The sequence below is a fragment of the Anoplophora glabripennis genome, unplaced genomic scaffold (assembly GCF_000390285.2).
Source record: "Anoplophora glabripennis isolate ALB-LARVAE unplaced genomic scaffold, Agla_2.0 scaffold185, whole genome shotgun sequence".
Classification (NCBI taxonomy): Eukaryota; Metazoa; Arthropoda; class Insecta; order Coleoptera; family Cerambycidae; genus Anoplophora; species Anoplophora glabripennis.
In genome coordinates, this window is record NW_019416354.1 from 452,934 (window position 1) to 472,833 (window position 19,900).

The window sequence follows — 19,900 nt, forward strand, 5'->3', positions numbered from 1 at the left end:
CATTAAATGACATCGAGAGGTGCACGGTGACAACAATGATTTAGAGACTGGCTATTTTTTATGTTTTTTTTTAAATTTTGTAATGTTCGTGTATTTTATTTTTTTTATTAAAAAATACAAAAGACAAAAAAGTTCAAAGTGAACCAAGTTTCACAATAACATTTTTTGAATAGTAAGTTTTCAACATTCCCTAACTCTAATAGAAGACGTTTTTGGAAATAAGTTTACGCTTTTAAAAGTTTCTTGCAATATTAAAGAAACACCCTGTATATTTTTTACTGTCAATATAAATCCAGAACTTTTAAAGTAAAGTAACCGCAATTAATACGTTGTTGTTGAAAAAATATAAATAAAACAAGATTAATATACGACCTGACAAATCTAGACATAGACTTCAGATGCAATATAAATATATCAAACTTTATAACCCCAATTTCTAGTATCAGTATCAGATTATTATCTAACCGTTTTCAAAGCCAGATGTACAAGCCAAATTATTGGATAGGCATGTGGTGACATTTCCAAACATATGATAGATATGAGCAAGTAAAGTCATGAACTATAAGAAATTTAATATTTCCTTTAAGAATTACTAGCAGATGTCGGGAAATGTTATGTACACTATTACTACTACCCTTTTTTAGTAAGTACATAAACAAGGCTACTACTATTAAGAGTTTATAATATTTAATTTCAATGTATTTTTAACAAGAAATACCATATTATTTTCGAACTTGAAAAAATAATCAATAAAATTCCTCTCCAGTCAATGGCAAATTTTGGTATTTCATCTATTTTTAAACCTTATTGTACTTTGTAAATCAATCCAAGCTTTTATGGAGGTTATAAATAATCCTTTCGTAATTCTTTCAAGAATTTGAACACTTCATCAAAAAATATATTGACATACGCTACTTTTTTAAGAAATATGGAAATTTAAGGTACTTGTTATTTTATTTTATATGATATATAGAGAGACACTTATTATCAGGACATGAAAATAAAACACAATATTTTACATGAACCTATTATTTCCTTTTCGAATAAATTCATGTTTTGAACTGCTCAATTTTCTATACCAATTGTTATAAGGGACCAATTGTCAATTATTCGTATTAAATTTGATTTCTCTTAGTTATTAAAGAAATATATAGAAACAGTACAACAAATTTAAAATAGAAAAGTGTAAAAATTGTACCTAGATTTTATAGATATATATATTTCCTCTCTGTTGCTTATTGTAATTAACCAACACCTGTTACACAGTGCTGAACTTTTACTCATTCGCTATGTAAATAACTGAATTGTGTAACAATATTTTCAAACAATAATTGTAATTAAATTAAACAGATAAATAATTGTTGGTGGTATAGTATAAATAACTTTCTCTCTTTTAGTCCTTGGTTTGGTAAAAACAACGACCCTAAATACTTAGTAATAAATATTCATAATTTTATGTACAAAGCAGTTCTAGGCAAACGTTCAGCAACCTCTTTCTAACTAAAGAAATCCACAGTTATAAAGTAGAACTAATAGAAGAATGTGAGACAATTTTATCGGGTGTAAATAAAATGCTTGATCAAACATTAACAGCAGATTTTATAAAACAAATTACGAAAAAGTTTCTACGTGGAAATGCATCTGTTAAAAATTAATGACTTTATGAGATTTATTTCAAGATGCAAAAACAGTTAAGTAAATCCCGTAAATAATACTCAATTTTATTCATAGATAACGTCGTTAATTAAATAATAATTATTATTACTTCAAAACTAGTTATTAAAATTATTACAAAAGAAACACTAAAAATCAGCAATGGACATAAGTACAATAATATAAAAATGTACGTACTTAAAAACTATTTTGTCGTTAATATAAAAAGATGGCATACAATAAAATTAAAACAAGTAACAGCGCTAAAATAATAAAAAAATATTTTCGAAGATTCTGAAGTGTAGGTGATTATGTTTCACTTCTGAGTAATCGTAGAATGTCTACTTAATTCGCACAAGTAATCAAAGTGATTAATATCTAGCCATTTAGTTATATCATTGATAAAAATGTAGAATAGTAAATAGTAGCGGCTCAAGAACAGATCCCAGTGGTTCACATTCATAGACATGGCTAAATAAACCAGACTCACCCTTTAAGTAGACCATATTTAAATCAGTGGACAAATAATTTTAAAAGAAGAAGGAAAGGAATTCGTGAGACCAATTTTATTAAGCTTTATCAGTAATATTTCATGGTCAAGTGCAAGTATGTTAAATGTCAAAAGTCTCTGTAAATAACATCTGTTTGGAATTGTTTATCTCGAAAATAAATCATGTCCGGGCACATGTTTATGGAGTTACACTTACACACAGAATAAATAGAGTAGGTATAACTAAAATATGTGAGCAAGCTTTCACAGCCGATTCTACGTCACAAATTAATGAAAAAAAATCATATAAACATAGCTTGAAAACGCTTCTTTTCGAAATATAGGGCGTGAAAGCCCTCAAAGTAATATATTTTTAATAAGAAAGCGGTTGAAACGATTTCATTCGAATTCGACGTATAGTTTTAATTTCTGTCTATCCACAAATGTATGTGTGTATATGCCAAAACTTTTGTATGTATATGAAATTTAGTAAACAAAGAGGGTGGAAGAGACAGAGGGAACAAAATCTGCAATTTACCTGCGCAAAGACTGCTGTTTTTTGCACTGGGTGACTGAGACGGAGGAATTATTATTTTAAAACATAGGTATTAGAATATTAGAATTGTACATAATTTAACTGCATAATAATTATAACTGCATATAATCTCGTATTTCGGAGTAAATGTCCGCATTATTGAGCGACCCCACCCCGTTCTATGGTTGTCGTGCGTTGTCTTTGTCTACGAGTATTCCCATCGTCCCCATTAGGTCATTCATCTCGAGGCGTGCTGTATGGTGTATAGTGCTGTATCCGTTAATCCGGTTATTTTGGTGGCAATTGTGTTTAAATGCAGTGGATTAATTACAATAATTAGAAACAATAATATATTGAGTCTCGATTAATATTTGGTTAAATAAACGGATAGTTTGTTACCTGTTACTTACGTATCTGTAACGTACAATATAAATGATCTCAATCTATTCGTCCGATCAGTTAACCCATTCTTTTAATCGGGAACTAAAATATTGATTCTAATACAGATCTGTGTAGAAACCACTGTGGCAGCTTATTAGTTTGTGACTTTAATACAATGATATTTAAATTAAAATTGAAAGAGAATATAAACCAAGTGTGAGGAAAAAATTACCTACTCAATAATAGTTAAATATATAAAAAAAGTCAACTTTTAATTGGTTTTACGTCAGAATAGAGTCAAAAGTTACTCCCTTAAAAGTTAGCAGAAACTTGGGTTTGAGTAAAATTCACTCGCTTCTGTTGCAATAGTTTCATTCATAAAATTTTAGTTGTACTCATACTAATAGAGTGAAAATTTCACTCAATTGAATGTGGTCAGAAATTGATACATTATTGAGTAAAATTGAGTGAAATTGAGTGATTCTTTTCTAAGTGTATCTTTCTCTGCAATGCTAAGGAATGGATATAGAGTGTTCTGTTAAAAATATATATGTATAAGCTTGGTTTGTATCTTCTGAATGCAACAATAATTTCTTAGTATAAGTACAGTTTTGAAATCAAAAGAAAATTTCTTACAACTTTGGCTCATAGTATTTTTTGTCTAAGTACGAATATACAAAGTATAGGGGGATATAATGTTATGTGAACAACCCTGTATATCTAGAAGACTACTACATATATAAAAAACAATACAAATTCTGCGTCTCCAAAAGCATTTAGAGGGGTTTCCGGGGTTTGCTAGACCACACTGTATCTAAATAACAATAATTACAGAATTAATAATTTACTTTTGTCTACCTAAACTGTTCGAACACTTCATAAAATGCAATTATTTTCATATTAACTAGGTACTTAAAGTTTAAATTCTGTTTAATTAAATCAGCAATTAGTGTTATTAATTATTTTATATTTAAATTATACAGAAAATCCTGTATTTTATAATGAATTTACATAACTTTAAAGAGATATACGTTATACTCCATAATATATAACGAATACATAAATATCAGTCATACTGGAATTAAAATCATAGAAATTCTCACATCTCTGCCTCAAAATCATAAAATATTGAATATACTGATGTCTCATACACTGAAAAAAGTCGGAGTAAATTCGCACAAGCTAGAAGTTTACTAGAGATATACAGGGTGATTCAGAACTTATCCAAAAAAAAAATTAGAATGTACAGTTGAACATGTAAAAAAGCGCCTGACAATAAAATTTAATGACTTTCATAGGCGTCCCTAACAAAAGTTTTCTGATAAAGGTAAAAAATTATAATAATTTGTATACAGGGTGGTGCAACCAAGATGGGGTGGAAGATTACGCCTGAACGACGAGGAATTATGAAATAATTTTTTGTCACGAGGTGCATAGTTAAGAGATCCATATTCTAAAAATATTTTCATTATACAGGGAGCACACAAAAGTCCGTGGCAAACCAAACATACGTTTTTTTTAAATGGGACACCCTGTATTTGAATCATAAAATGAATTCTACCCATTACTACGATATTTTTAATATAATGGTTGATGAGTCTAAAGTTTATAGTTTTAGAGAAAATGGCGCTTAAACTTGAAAAACTACCCCCAAATCAATCAAATTCCTCCCCCATCTAAAAAGGTTGTCAAAAAACAAAACCTGGTACAAAATGTACCATATCCTTGGGTATAATAATGAATCTTGACTGGTTCAAAAATCACTGACTAGTATACAGGGGAGCTTGACTATTTCTTCCTATTTCCTACTTTCTTAAGAAATCATCGGAAAACTTTGATTTTTCAAAGAACGACTGAAACAAAACTTTAACATTTAGTAAGAGGGCTATGATGTCAGTAAACTGTAGCTTTTCATTCTTTATTGAACTGATTTTAAGATAAAGGAAGGGTTACATTCACAAAATATAAAAATATACAGTAGTTAATAAATCAATAACAAATAAAGAAAATCAATACCATTATTACTAACGTTACAGAAATATGTAAATGCTTTATAAGAGTTGTTCAATCAGACCTCCATTTTGTTGAAGGCATATTTCAAGCCGATGGATGAAGGAACGTTCAACATTTCGTAAGGTCTGCTCTGTAATTTGATGGAAACATTGTTGAATCCGTATTTTCATATCATCTGCCGTTATTGAAGGAATTCTATATACTTGTTCTGAGAGATATCCCCACAAAAAGAAGTCCATCGGCGTCAGATCAGGGGACCTGGCCGGCCACACAATCGGACCACCACGGCCAATCCACCGATTTCTCTTCCAGTTGTTTAAGTAATTTCGTACATTTATGTGAAAATGTGGCGGGGCTCCGTCATGTTGAAACCAGAAAGAATTTCTTAGTGCTAAATTTAAATTTTCTAAAAACAGCGGCAATTCATTTTCTAAAAAATTCAAATAGATTTCATCAGTGAGATGATCCTCGAAAAAATAAGGGCTTATCACGTGAGTACCAATTATTCCACCCCAAACATTTATAGACTACTTATTTTGGTGATCAATTTGGCGAACCCAGTGAGGGTTTTCTACTGAATAAAAGTGCATATTATGGCGATTAATCACACCGTTACTTTTAAAAGTTGCTTCATTGGAAAACAGCACTTTATATATAAAATTGGGATCAATCCTGTTTAATATCAAAATAGAAAACTTTTCCCTGCTGTTAAAATCCCGATCATAAAGTTGCTGATGTAATTCCATGTGATAGGCGTGATATTTATGCTGTTTCAAAATTCTCTTGACGCTAGTGCGGTCTATACCTAGGCTTCTCTCAATTTCTCTAGTACTTGTTTATGGATTTTCTTGTACAGTTAGTAAATACTGCTAGTTGATTTTCTTCATTTGTTACTGGTTTGTTAATAGTCCATTGAAAAGTTACATTTGGGGTTGCAAAAGTCAGAGCACGTAATTTTATTTTTTGGATGTCAAGAGGGGGTTACTGTAAAGTTAAATCCATGTTTGTGGGGTGTCAACCCTTGTGCATCGGCCGCCATCTTGTAAAAAGGGCTGCGAATGGTTTTTATACTACTACTTACTATATCGGGCAAAGTATTCGTCGCACAGAAAATTTGTAAATACATTTTTTGTTGCAAATTCAATTCTCTACAACTTTGGTTCCATAACTTTTAGTCGTAGAACCAAAAATAACAAAGTTATTAACGAAAATACATAAAAATTTGGGAACGAATTTTCTTTTGGTCGTTATAACTTTTTTTCTGACCATTTTACAAAAAAATTACATCAGAGCATTTTGATAGAGGGGTTTTCAAGGAATAATTTCCATTACAAATTTTTTCAAATTTTATTTATTAGGGTTTTACAGCGATGCAAAACTTACACTATTCTCCAGTACTAGTAAGTATACATTAATATCAATGATTAGACATAGGAGGTGTCCTTCAAAGTTTTCTTCCAGTTGTGCTACCACGTGCGTGCGTGACGTATTTAATTGTGAAAAGTATTTTGAGTTTTGTGGACAAGAGGTGGGTTTCAGTGTCGACCAAGCAGAATCAGATATTCATATTAATGTATACTTACTAGTACTCGAGAATAGTGTAAGTTTCGCATCGCTGTAAAACTCTAATAAATAAATCAAATTTGAAAAAAGTTTGTAATGGAAATTATTCCCTGAAAACCCTCTATTAAAATGCTCTGATGCAATTTTATTGTAAAATGACCAGAAAAAAAGTTATAACGACCAAAAGGAAATTCGTTCCCAAATTTTTATCTATTTTCGTTAATAACTTTGTTATTTTTGGTTCTACGACTAAAAGTTATGGAACCAAATTTGTAGAGAATTTAATTTGTAACAAAAAACGTCTTTACAAATTTTCAGTGCGACGAATAGTTTGCCCGATATAGTAAGTAGTAATATAGAAACCATCCGCAGCCCTTTTTACAAGATGGCGGCCGATGCACAAGGGTTGCGTCCCCACAAACATGGATTTAACTTTACATTAACCCTCCCTTGACATCTAAAAAATAAAATTGCGTGCTCTGACTTTTGCACGCTAAGCCCAAAAAAAATGTAACATTTCAATGGACTATAACTATTGTACGTTTTTTGAATGCAACACTTCCTCTCTTTAAATCGGTTCAATAATGAGCGAAAAGCTTCAGGCCTTGTTTTTTTCTCGTTTTCCGGATATCGTGCCGCATACACTCTACTAGCTAATAACGGATTTCTTTGACATTCGTATAGAACTGATATCATATTGATCATTTCTTGTGTACTTAAACTCATTTTGAAAACCTACTTTTACAGAACTGTCAACTACTTAATTGTCAAAGACAAAATGTTACAATCGTCATAGCCCTCTTACTAAATGTTGAAGTTTTGGTCGTTATTTCACAGTTTGTTTCAGTCGTTCTTTGAAAAATCAAAGTTTTCCGATGATTTCCTAAGAAAGTATTTTATTGAAGGGTATCATGTGCCATATTTTTTGAAAGCTGGTTTTATTGCCTTTAACATGGGCAAATAAAATTTAGGGTGTTCCATTTAAAAAAATTGACTTTCGAGTGAAATAGTCAAGCTCCATCACCCTGTATACTAGTCAGTAATTTTTTAACCAGTCAAGATTCATTATTATACCCAAGGATATTGTACATTTTGTACCAGGTTTTGTTTTTTGACAACATTTTTAGAAGTGGGAGCAATTTGATTGATTTGGGGGTAGTTTTTCAAGTTTCAGCGCCATTTTCTCTAAAACTATAAACTTTAGACTCATCAACCATTATATCAAAAACATCGTAGTAATGGGTAGAATTCATTTTAGGATTCAAATATAGGGTGTTCCATTTAAAAAAAACATACGTTTGGTTTGCCACGGACTTTTGTGTGCACCCTATATAATGAAAATATTTTTAGAATTTGGATCTCTTAACTATGCACCTCGTGACAAAAAATTATTTCATAATTCCTCGTCATTCAGGCGTAATCTTCCAGCCCATCTTGGTTGCACCACCCTGTATAATGTGTTGAAAATTTCTATTATATGTTCATTTGGCCAACAACATATTTTAATTATTTATGTCCTCAAACAATTTTATTATATTGTCGGTAAATTTCGTTTTGTTCCTTTTCAAAAGGTCTCCAAAATGCCATATTGTAATAATATTATTTCTCCCTTTCGCTATTTTAATATCAATGATTAATAGAAGGTGCCTATAATAAATTAAAATTACCTGAATCACACCAAATTCCGTATTGCTGCACTGCACTGCTGGACAATTTGTCGACCACTTGTCAACGGCTGAGATTTATCGCCCAGTGGCCCAATGTAGCTGTGTTTGTATTTCGTTTGCCCGCGCTCGCATTCTTCAAGTGGACATTTCTACCACCTCCACGTTTAGTTCGACCAGACCTGTATATGTCATGTCATAACGGGTGACGATACATGGGTTTACGAGTTTGATATGCAAACGAGTCAACAAGCTTCGGAATGGCGCTTTTCTAATGAGCCGAAACCAAAATTAACAGCTGTAAACAAACTATTTGACAGATCCCGCTCAAACTTCGCGTCAGAGTCATAGACCTAGTAGTTTATAAGGTCTATGATCAGAGTAGAGTACAGTGCTACCAACTTTTCATCAAAAATAAATTTAAATCTACTTTACGCGGAACTTGACTGATCAGTAAATTTCTATTTTAAATTAAAAATTGACTTCTAAAGGAAAGTAAAAGAACAGAGCTAATAATAAAATATATTCATATTGAAAAAAGGTTTTTTAAAGTAAAGTAAAGGTTCTTCTTATATATTTCGACCTTTTAATATGTAATTATGTACGCGCTCTTATTTTTTTACCACTAGAAAATCTAAAGTTACTACTGTATAACATATAGTCAAGGGTATAACTTATAGCACTAACAGCAGCTAATCATATACTGTATGGTTCGATAGTACGTAATAACTATACACTAGGTGATAAACCACAACTTAACAATAAGAATAAATTTTGATGAATTAATGGAACTACCATAAATATACTCGTACTTACATTTTTACAAATACCTAAGCTATATACGAGTAAATATGGTAAATCAATGACCACCTTCATCACTTTGTAATTGATTGATACTTGCATTTAAATTACTGGTTATCATATGGGCACCTAATCTAATTTTTTTATTAAATTATAAAATCCATTTTCCAATTCAATCCAAAATATAAAGTTTTAAAATTTCTACTGCAAATTATTAATAATAAATATATAAGATAACAATGCCGATATAATTTAAGTTCTAAAATAAATATTTATTTATCTCTCGAAAATCAGAAACAATAAGGACCAGGTTTCTCAATCGAACTCATTCCACTTCAGGCTTCCATTTATTATTTATAGACGAAATGATATCTCTATTTACAATATAATTTGATGCGTCTAGATAAGAAGTAATATCAACATAACAATGTGATCGATTTACATTTATCCATGCTTATCTGTAACGGCACAAATATATTAAGTTTGTTGAGTACCTACATGCAGATACACGGTGGATGCGTCTATTTATTTGTATTAAAATACATATTTTAATTTTTGCCCTTTTTACCCGCTATTAATTAATATAGACATAGAAAACTTTATGGCGCCAATCAAATAAATAAACAGTATTAAGCTAGTAAGCGGAAATACATGTTGTAGTAGCAGACATTGCCTAAATCTGTGGTCAAGCCGTGTCCCGCTCTAAGCCTACAATACATAATGCCAATGATTGCCACAAAAAACACGTGCCATGTACTCGACCCAGCAAAGCGTCAAACACACGCACAAACGACAATGAACGTCTCTCAGCAAAAAAACTGAGATTGTTCACACGCACGCTTGGTCGATAGGGTGCCGCTAGGTATGTATTGAATAAATTGATCGATGCGAAGCTTCAGATCAGAGGCAGACATGTACATTTTATTGTACAATGTTTCGCCACCATTAGTAAAAATAGCATATATCAAAAACTTCAACTTTCGTTTTTGAAGTAGATCCGATCGCCGGAGATGATTAACACTTAGGAGAACTGTTAACTGTTTTCGACAATGGCTTTCGTTATGAGTAAGAAATTATTATTTTGTTAATTTTTGCTGGTATTATTACATACCTATCATACCCGTATGATATTTGTTGAGATAGAATACTAAGATGACCCCTGCATTACTTTTTTGGAATTAACCGTTCGATACACGAGGTAGAAAGACATTGGCGGCGTGGAGTTCACGCGTCCTACTGTGTTTTGCAGTTACGAACGAAGGTATATCTCTTCTTTCTGTATTGTCCTGTGCATTTTCAGTATAATTTCTTATTAAAATAAATCAATGGAGGTGAAAAATAAAAGAAAGGAATTTAATTCCCAGTCACTTCAATACTAAACTATAAATTTGGAAACAACCGCATACATCGATGAGCTTTACACTTTTGACTCAATACGACTTTGACATACAATACATACTTGGAAAACAAAACATATTTACTGACGCCCAACAATAATAGTATTTAATTTAACATTACGACGCACAAACGTCTGGCGACGGTAAAGTGGCAATTATTCACAGAGAAATCAACACCAAATGGATCTAAAGAGGGAAAACAAACTGGTAATGAGTTACAATCAGAAGAAGAAAGCATCGTAGAAGAAGGAACAAAAAAGTAAGTAGACATATGCCAGCATGGCAAAGTATGCTGGAAGAGATGATAAAAACAATACAAGAGGATCGAAAGAGGCAAGAAGAAGATCGTAAGGGACAGGAGAAAGATAGAAAACGATTGGAAGAAACCATTAAACAAGGCAGAAAAAGAATATTTTAAAAAATCGGAGAAGAATAGCAAAGAATGGAACAACGAAGAAAGGAAGATATGAAAACAATGGTGAAATTATTAGATGAAAAAGTACAATATATTAGAGAAGAAATCTGAAAAGATACACAAATGTGGAAAGAAGAATTAAGGAGATATAGTAAAGACAGAACAAGAGACAGCAACTGTAGTAGGTAATAAAAGCTATCGCTATAGAAAAAACAATACAAAAGCAAGAATAAGACATAAGAGATATAGAGAATGAAGTTTCCAAACATAATAAAGAAATCTAACAAGTCAAACAACAACTACAGGATGGAGTGAATGGAAATAAAGACGAATTGGCCATGTAAATAATAAGAACAAAAGAACAAATAGAAGAGCTGCAGAATGAGGTACAAAGAGTAACAAATTGTTAAATTTAACATTATAATATATATTGCAAGAGTACAATTATATTATATTAAGAAGGCAACGTTTGTGTCACTTTCTGTTTGAATAAAAATACATGAAAGAGAGGCCGACCTACAGCCAATCCTGTACCAGATTGCAGCCACCCTAACATTTCCGATCTCTAAATATTGTAACCTGAGGGGTTATTTCTTTAATTATCTACCTTTAATTAGTTATCTATTTAATTCTCGAAAGAGTTATTACTTAATTCTCGAAAGGGAGTTTATTATCATTATACTTTAATTAACACGTGGGAACTTAGAAATGTTGTATGTTCAGAGAATGAATTTTCAGACACTTACCCTTTATTGCTTACGTCGAATGTAATCCAGTGGTTGGCTATACAGGGTGACACTGAAGTGGAGAAACAAAAGGAACACCAAAACTTCCAGGAAGGGTTTTATTAACAATAAACAAAACAAGCAAATGACAACACAACGACTCGAACAACATTATTAATGAATTGATTCAAACGCGACAGTGTACAGAGATTGGAATAGCCCGAGACTCTAAAGTTAATAATTAGTCTGCTCAATGTGGAACCTAAGGACAAACTGCCTTTTTTTGCAGATCCTTCTCGAATTCCACACTTCGCTTTGACACGCCCATTTCTTGGGTCCAGAAGTTTCGGTTCTTATCTTATTGGCGGGGACCCTGAATGTCGGGATGCTTTAATAATTAGGTTAATAATTATCTAATTGACTGAGTTTACACTTATACATATATGAATTCTGAAACTAAACTAAACCCTAGCCTTCCCCTCGTAACTCCGTGTAGCAAATACGGGGCGGATTAGTCAATGTCATTTAATATCTTCTTAATAGCTTGGAAAATCCGCCGAAAAACCAGCCAACCTTTTCTTATCAGTTATTATTATCAGTTTAACAATATAATTTAAGTCTACATTGGAACCTTTACGTCTTTCTCGCGGTTTCGCGCGTTATTAAAAAGATGGGGTTCTACGCGGCGCCTCCCAGACGCTTAACACATGGCCTCGACAGTGAACTTGTTAAAATATTGGCAAATTTTCTCCGAAGGACTACTAAAACTCTACCTACTTGAAAGCCCTCAACTTTCGATAATTTATGATGACTGAAATATCTTACTTTCCGTTCCGAGAACTAATAAATAAATGACTGCGCGTCCCGGCTTTAGTTACAATATTAAATAAACCCACGCCAAAGGATCAATGACAGATTGTTTTTATTAATCTATTTTTGTATCATTTGAAGATGAAGAAATAATTTAACCCTAAATATCTTTCATAGGTAATATACAAAGACTTTATGGATTATTTTCAAAAGAATGATAGAACATAAATAGAAGGTTATCTATTCATGCAATTTTAATAGACATATGTTTATCTTTGAGTAGTTATAATATATTTACAATTATTGTCGATAATGTTTATAAACAGTATGCTACTAAAAAGCTCATTATATTAGGATTGTATCCAAATACAAACTTTCCCTCTTAATATATTTAAAATGTCTTCAAGTTTACAAAATAGTAAAATCTACCTTTGAGTGTAGGTGAGATATAACCTAGAAGATATGTGATTGCAACTCAATGGCTGCGACAAAGCATCGCCTTGTACCTATGGCAGACTATCGTACTGATGATCCGCAGCTGTTTGACTTAAAATCCCGTAAACCGTGCTTTCTACAAAAAACAAAACTCGAGAGATTCAAAAGTTTTGATTGGAACTAATCTAGCCAAACATGTGAAAATCGGATTTTCTTTAATTTCAAATAACTTTATTGACAGTTAAAGCCCCTTAATGAACCTGATAACAATGGTTACTTTTCGTTTAAATTTTATTTGAAGGTATTATCATCATGTAAAATTTAGATAAGTTACTATACTCTTGTTTTTGAATGTTAGCTTTAACATTATTTCATGGTAGGTTTCTTAAGACTATGCTAAAATGGAGTAGGTAGAACAAAATACAATAATTACAATTGGTAGTTGATATTACCAATACACAATATTGTAGAATTTTTAAATATGAATTTGACTACAACGTTCATCTATGTTATCAATGTTATCAACTATTGTCCTTTTATATCTTGTTATTTTTTTTCTTTATTGTTTACATAAATAAGAAACATTAATTATCAAGCACATTCAGTATAGTTCAGTATAGTTTTTATAATTTATCCAGCTTATTAGCAATCTATTGGATTTCGAGTGCTCATCTTAAAAGGAATTAAAACAAAAATGTTTAACTTCTTCATATTTTAATTGTAATTTAATATGACAAATTAATATTTAATGCATATATAAAATCTGAATGAATATATTTTTTTACAATATAGCATTGTATTATCATTTATTGTAAGAAATTGTAGTCGTATTGTACATAGTATTATTACACTCTATAGTAATAATGGTTAATGAAGTATGGAAAAGCAATAACACCATGACTGGTCAAATCGATACAAAATATTCAATATAACTGTGGCTTTATAATGTACGAACATCAGTATTTCAAATTATATAAAGATTATTATTTTTTTTAAAGATTTGACAACCATTCTACTTTCACTTATGAAGCACATACCAGAGTGATGTGAAGTTTAGCATAAAAAATCTCATTCTCTTCTAATCCTACATTTAATTTATGAAATCAATATTTTTCGTTGGGTAAAAGTTGTTACAATTAGTAAAACCGAGAGTAAAACTCAAATTCTGTAAATATGTAAAATTTTTCAATGCACCCAAAAAACAACCTGAAATACTACGTACATGAATTTAAAGTAGAACTTAATGTTAAGGTTATTTTTTAGATAAACCTTTATTTTATAGTTCAAGGTGTTTATTTTTTTTTAATTAATTTTATAAGTCAAGGAACACGAACTCTATTAAAATGGAAACGAAAAACGGATTGTCGCAATTATTGCAGCTGGTTGTTACTTTCTAAATATGTGATTATTTACAGTAAAGTAGTTTGAAAAAGTTTCTTCATTTAGAAAATTTCAGTAAAAAGCTCAGTTCACAGTATATTGTATAACAATTTCTAAACAGAAAACAAAACATTTTTTATAATTAAAAATGCTTGGTCAAACTTTAATAGCATTTTACGTAAGCAATCAAAAAACAATATCGTAAACGAGTATCCATAAGCTTCATTTTCGAGATACAGAGTGCGTTAGTTTGAGAAATATATATATATTTTTAATTACGAAAAAAGGGTTAAAGCCAATTCGGTCAAATTTAGTATGTAGCATTTTATATTATTCATAATATGCATAATTATGTATATGCAAAGATTTGCTTGTTACATAATGTATTATACGAGTGTTAGTAAATTTCATTCGCAATCTTTTTCCTTTCCCGTTATTTTAAATTCGCTCTATAATATAGTAGAGTAGGTACATAGGTACTAAATGTTTTCCAAAAATATATTGTTGATGTATATCAATAAAATACACCGAGATAAATGATACAATTATGATGCCTAGGTGACGGTTGTCGACTGTCAAAACATCAAATTATTTTTTAAATAAAATTTATTTAAGTAACCTCATTTTCTGTAAATGAGATAAAATATTATTTACATGGCGGCAAGATTAAAGTTCAGAATGACAGGGCAAATTTTCAAAAAGTGAAACATTTTTCTGTTTGAAATTATGCATTTTCTTAAATTTTTCATTTACGTTATAAAAAGGATGTTGAAATAAGTAAATAAATCTTCAAGGCAACCTTTTGTCATGAAAAACGTGACATACCTACTATTATTATATAACTCTTTATTAAATAGACAAACCGAGAGATGAACGAGGTTAGATTTTTTGGAATTATATATATTATTAAGTCAAACGCTTCTTTAAATTCTGTGGTAATAAATCCACATAAGAAAAAAGTATTTTTTTAAGGTTTATTATCTCAATAAATTGTCTTTGTTATTTTCGTACTTATTAGCGCTGTAGAAAAAAAATGGAAGTAAAACCAAAGCTATCTTAGCTGCACGCTTTTATTGACATCGATAAAATCCAAAAGGATACTTTCCGTAAAAAATAAGTAGGTATATCAATATTTATTTTTTTTGCATTCAAATTCTTGGAGTCAAAATATAAAGATGTAACTATTTAAAATTACCTCTATTGAAAGTTGTTTCATTTAGTGTTCAAGTTAGTAAAAAATTTAGTTTTTTATTCACGTAATAACGCCTTATTTAACTAAAGTTTGACGTGCAGATGTCACTGTTTGATATAGAATTCGAAGTAATTGCATTTACAGAAAATATCCACATTGGCTTGAAGCCTTCTAACGGCTCAAGTGATTTTGGATAGAAGTAAGTTTAGTCAAATCGTTTCGTCTTGTTCCCAAGAATCTGTTAGATGTACAGTGTTACCGACATATATTGTTTGAAATGCATTTTTTTAAATAATTAAATTCTAAAGATTGTCACTCGGATGTAAAATAAAATTTTTTATTATATTTGCAATGCCCAATACTCTACTCTTGTATTTTTTTAAGAACTTTTAGTTAGTTAATACTTTCTTCTGGTTAGTATTTTTTAACATTTCAACTGTTTTCGAGATATATAGCTGAACATTGTTTTCCTTAAATTCTCGGCATTTATAGTGTTTGTTACTTTACTTTTTTCTTCAAAATGAACGCATCTAAAGTTTTTTTTGTAGAATGAATTAAATATTTTTGATAATTTACAAATATTTCTACTTTAGTTCATAGTTGCACCGAATTTAATTATCTAAAACCGTTTTCCAGAAAAATGCATTTTCCAAGATATATCGTTCACCTTATACAAAGAATACCGAGACATCCTGCATTTATAAAAAAAATAATTTATAGCGCATTAATGATTTCTTCTTTAATTTGACGTAAAACCACTATGAAATCATCAGAATAAGAATACCTATTTCATGCTTAGTTAAAAAAAAAAGTATTGTCAATAATTCTACATCATTTATCTATCAACTACTTAATAATATTTCATTTTTTCCTTTTATTAAAGTATAGAAAACTAATGTACTTTTCGATACTGTATGGCAAGGAAAAAATGTTTCACTTTGGAAAATTTTCTGGAAAAGTTTCGAAATAGTAACAGAAATTTCCTAGAATTCAAATTTAACTCCCGTCTGTTGTCCATGAAGTCTGTTACTTGGTCGTAAATTCTAACATAAAATCATGTTCGTATGATTTGCATCATACGATCATTATCTAAAGATAATTATTACATAAAGGTATTTAATAAATACATACAGGGAAAAACGTTTTATTAATGAATTTTTTTCAGATGAAAGAGATTTTTATTAAGTTGAAATCAGTTTTTCAAGCTATTTGCTATTTTATTGTTCTAATTTTAATAAAACCCAACCCCCCAATGTAATAAAATTACACAATAAAATTTTTCAATCACTGAGTAATATGGTACTCGTTAATGAAACAAAATAAGCGGCTTTAGATTTCATTCTATAACAATTATCGGTATTATATCATATCCCCATATAATTCTTTCTAAATTCTTATCATCACCAAAATTTATCATAGAATTTAGGATCAGAATTTGAATATAACATTGAACTGAAGGACATTGCAACGATCTTCCAGATCTAAATAAGATTTTTGTTTCTCAAAAACTAGATTTAATTTTATTTCTATTCAAAAACGTAAGTATAGTTAACCATGAACGGATTTATCAGAATGGGAAGTCGTTGTGATATCCAAGAAGGACCACGTGTGATAAACCCATGACTGATTTAAATATTGAATGGAAAGTTTAATAGAAAAATAAACGACTAATTTTAATTGCACTAATAACAATGCGGTCGCACCTAAAATTAGAGGCCAAGATATAATTAAATCTACCAGACTGTATAAGTATAAGTATAAGGTGATAGAACGTACAATAGAAGCATGTCATTGGAAAAAAATATTCAAAATGGAAATATGCAAAATTTAAACAGTAGTGGTTACGAAACACAATAGCAGTAAATAATTTACAGTTGATTTGAATGAGATCAGGTGAGATGTGCTGGTATACTAAAGTTTTACGTCTCTGACAAAATTCATTTGTTGTTTGTGTAAAAAATAGAACAAAATTCTAAATATATGTGAAAGATTCCACGACTTCAAGCTTTGACAGTTATTTAAGTACGTGTAAATAGTATACCTACCCAGGTAGCCCATCATCGTGTCCAAATCGTACGACCCGTCCATTTTTCCAGTTTTTTTATATATTTACTGAAAGGCCGTTGCACTCTTCTTCTTCAAGGCGCCGAAATTCGAGGCCCTGTTTTACCTGCACTCAAAACACTTGGACCGTCACTGCAACACTACAATACTTTCAATACGATATTCTCCAGCTCCATGTGGTTTTGCGATCGACTGCGCTCAGGGACTACGCAGAAATAAAGATAGTACCATAAGTGGCGTATATTTTGTGATCACGTGCCGTACTACAGCAGCACGTGGCTTGGGCTACGGTACCGCTTTAGGATGCACCACTGTACAACTGTAAATAACAATAGGGTTGATGTCTTCAAAGTTTTGGCTCACTTCAAGTACCTAGCAAACTGCTTTGCATCTCGATTTCCATTAATTAAACTGACTTTTTTAATGGATATGTACACCGTCGTGTTTTATTTACATTTGTGAAACGTGTTCAACAGTAAACATCGTTAAAAACAAAAGCCACGAGGTTTACCTTTGACATGCATAAGTTCTTAAATCAGTTACTGAATTGAAATACTTAAGTAAACAATCCAATCTCTCACTTTAAATTACAGTTAGGTACCAACTACCGGATCATATAAAACAGCAATTGCAAAAGAAGGTGCAAACAAGTAAATAGAAAATTAAGCAATGTAAAATGTTTCTTCTCTGCAATGCAAATATCAGAAATTATCCATCTGGTTGGAAAATCATATTGATTAACAGTACTTTGCTGGAAATAGTCCAATACATCCAACAGTTTTGACTTAATTATTCAAATTAATTCTAAAAATTTACATAAAATTGTAAAATAATTAAATCATATACAGGGTGATTAATTAAAAATGGGAAAATCGAAAGCTGAAGATACTTCACTTGAAATGGGACCATTGGCGCAAACATGCCTTATCCGAAAGTTGATAGTTTCGGAAATACAGGGTGTTGAAAGTTAAAATTTTAAATAGTTTTTTTTACGATTATTCTGAAAATATGTAGGTTAGGAACTTGAAAAATTGTGAAGCTATATTTTTTTAGGCGATGAATAAGATGCGTGTTGTAATTTCAGCATTGCTCATAGAGGGCGCCACTTACGACCAATTTTACCGAAAATTTAGTTAATAACTTTTTACCCTGTATGTCTAACATGGAACCTGATTCAAAACCTGAAAGAGCAATCATTTTTCCATTAATTATGTATTCTTGTTTCATTTCGGTATTTCGATCCGTTTTCGAGAAAAATCGATTTAACGAACACTATGTTTTGATAATACGAGAAATTAAAAGCAAAACAAACCAAGTGTTTCTTCGTGTTATTACAACAATAATTAACAATAAAACAAATGAAATTCGTAATAATGATTTAAAGTCAGTGTTCGAAGAATCCATCGTTGACATTTACACACTACACAATGTTTTCTGAGAGATCTTCGAGTTTGAAACAACATATTGGGATTGCGTTTGACTTCGTTGGCAGCGATTTGTATTCTTTGCCACAACTCTTCAAACGAACCAATAGATTCTTCCAAATAAAAAAATGAAGAGGATTGAACTCCGGACTTCTGTGTGGCCATATAAAAATGCTTTCACGGCTTGAAGAAGTTCCATTTTATTTAAGAAAAGACATACGGTTCATGCACGACGGAGCTTCACCGCATTTTTCTTGACCAGTGCGTGCATATTTAGATGCTGTTTTTCCAAATCGCTGGATTGGCCATGTATTGGCCAGCATTTTTGCTTGGCCATCCAGAAGTCCGGACTTCAATCCTCTTGATTTTTGTATTTGATCTCGAATGAAAGATATAGTTTACAAATAATCTATTGCCTCGTGTGAAGAGTTGTGGCAAAGAATACAAATCGCTGCCAACGAAGTCAGACGCAATCTCAATATGATGTTTCAAACTCGAAAATCTCTAAGAAAACGTGTAAAGTGTGTCAGTGTCAACGGTGGATTCTTCGAACAATTACTTTAAATCATAATTACGTATTTTATTTGTTTTATTGTTAATTGTTGTAATAACATGAAGAAACACTTGGTTTGTTTCGCTTTTAATTTCTCATATTATCAAAACACAGTGTTCGTTAAATCGATTTTTCTCGAAAACGGATCGCGTTATGGAAATGAAACAAGAGTACATAATTAATGGAAAAATGATAGCTCTTTCAGGTTTTGAATCATGTTTCATGTTAAATATACAGGGTAAAAAGTTATTAACTAAATTTTCGGTAAAATTGGACGTAAGTGGCGCCCTCTATGAGCAATGCTGAAATTACAACACGCATCTTATTCGTCGCCTAAAAAAATATAGTTTCACAAATTTTCAAGTTCCTAACCTACATATTTTCAGAATAATCGCAAAAAAACGA

The 19,900-nt window shown here is 30.9% G+C and overlaps 1 protein-coding gene across 1 annotated transcript in view; it reads right to left on the reverse strand.

The window, feature by feature from the left end:
* LOC108906664 (organic cation transporter protein) overlaps nucleotides 1-17,720 on the reverse strand; it is a 31,728-nt gene extending 14,008 nt beyond the window's left edge. The window contains exon 1 of the mRNA XM_018709982.1: nucleotides 17,500-17,720. Within this exon, the coding sequence (XP_018565498.1) occupies nucleotides 17,500-17,542 (43 nt within the window). The 5' untranslated portion in view covers nucleotides 17,543-17,720. The remainder of the gene's footprint in view (nucleotides 1-17,499) is intronic.
* Between the last annotated feature and the right edge of the window lie 2,180 nt (nucleotides 17,721-19,900).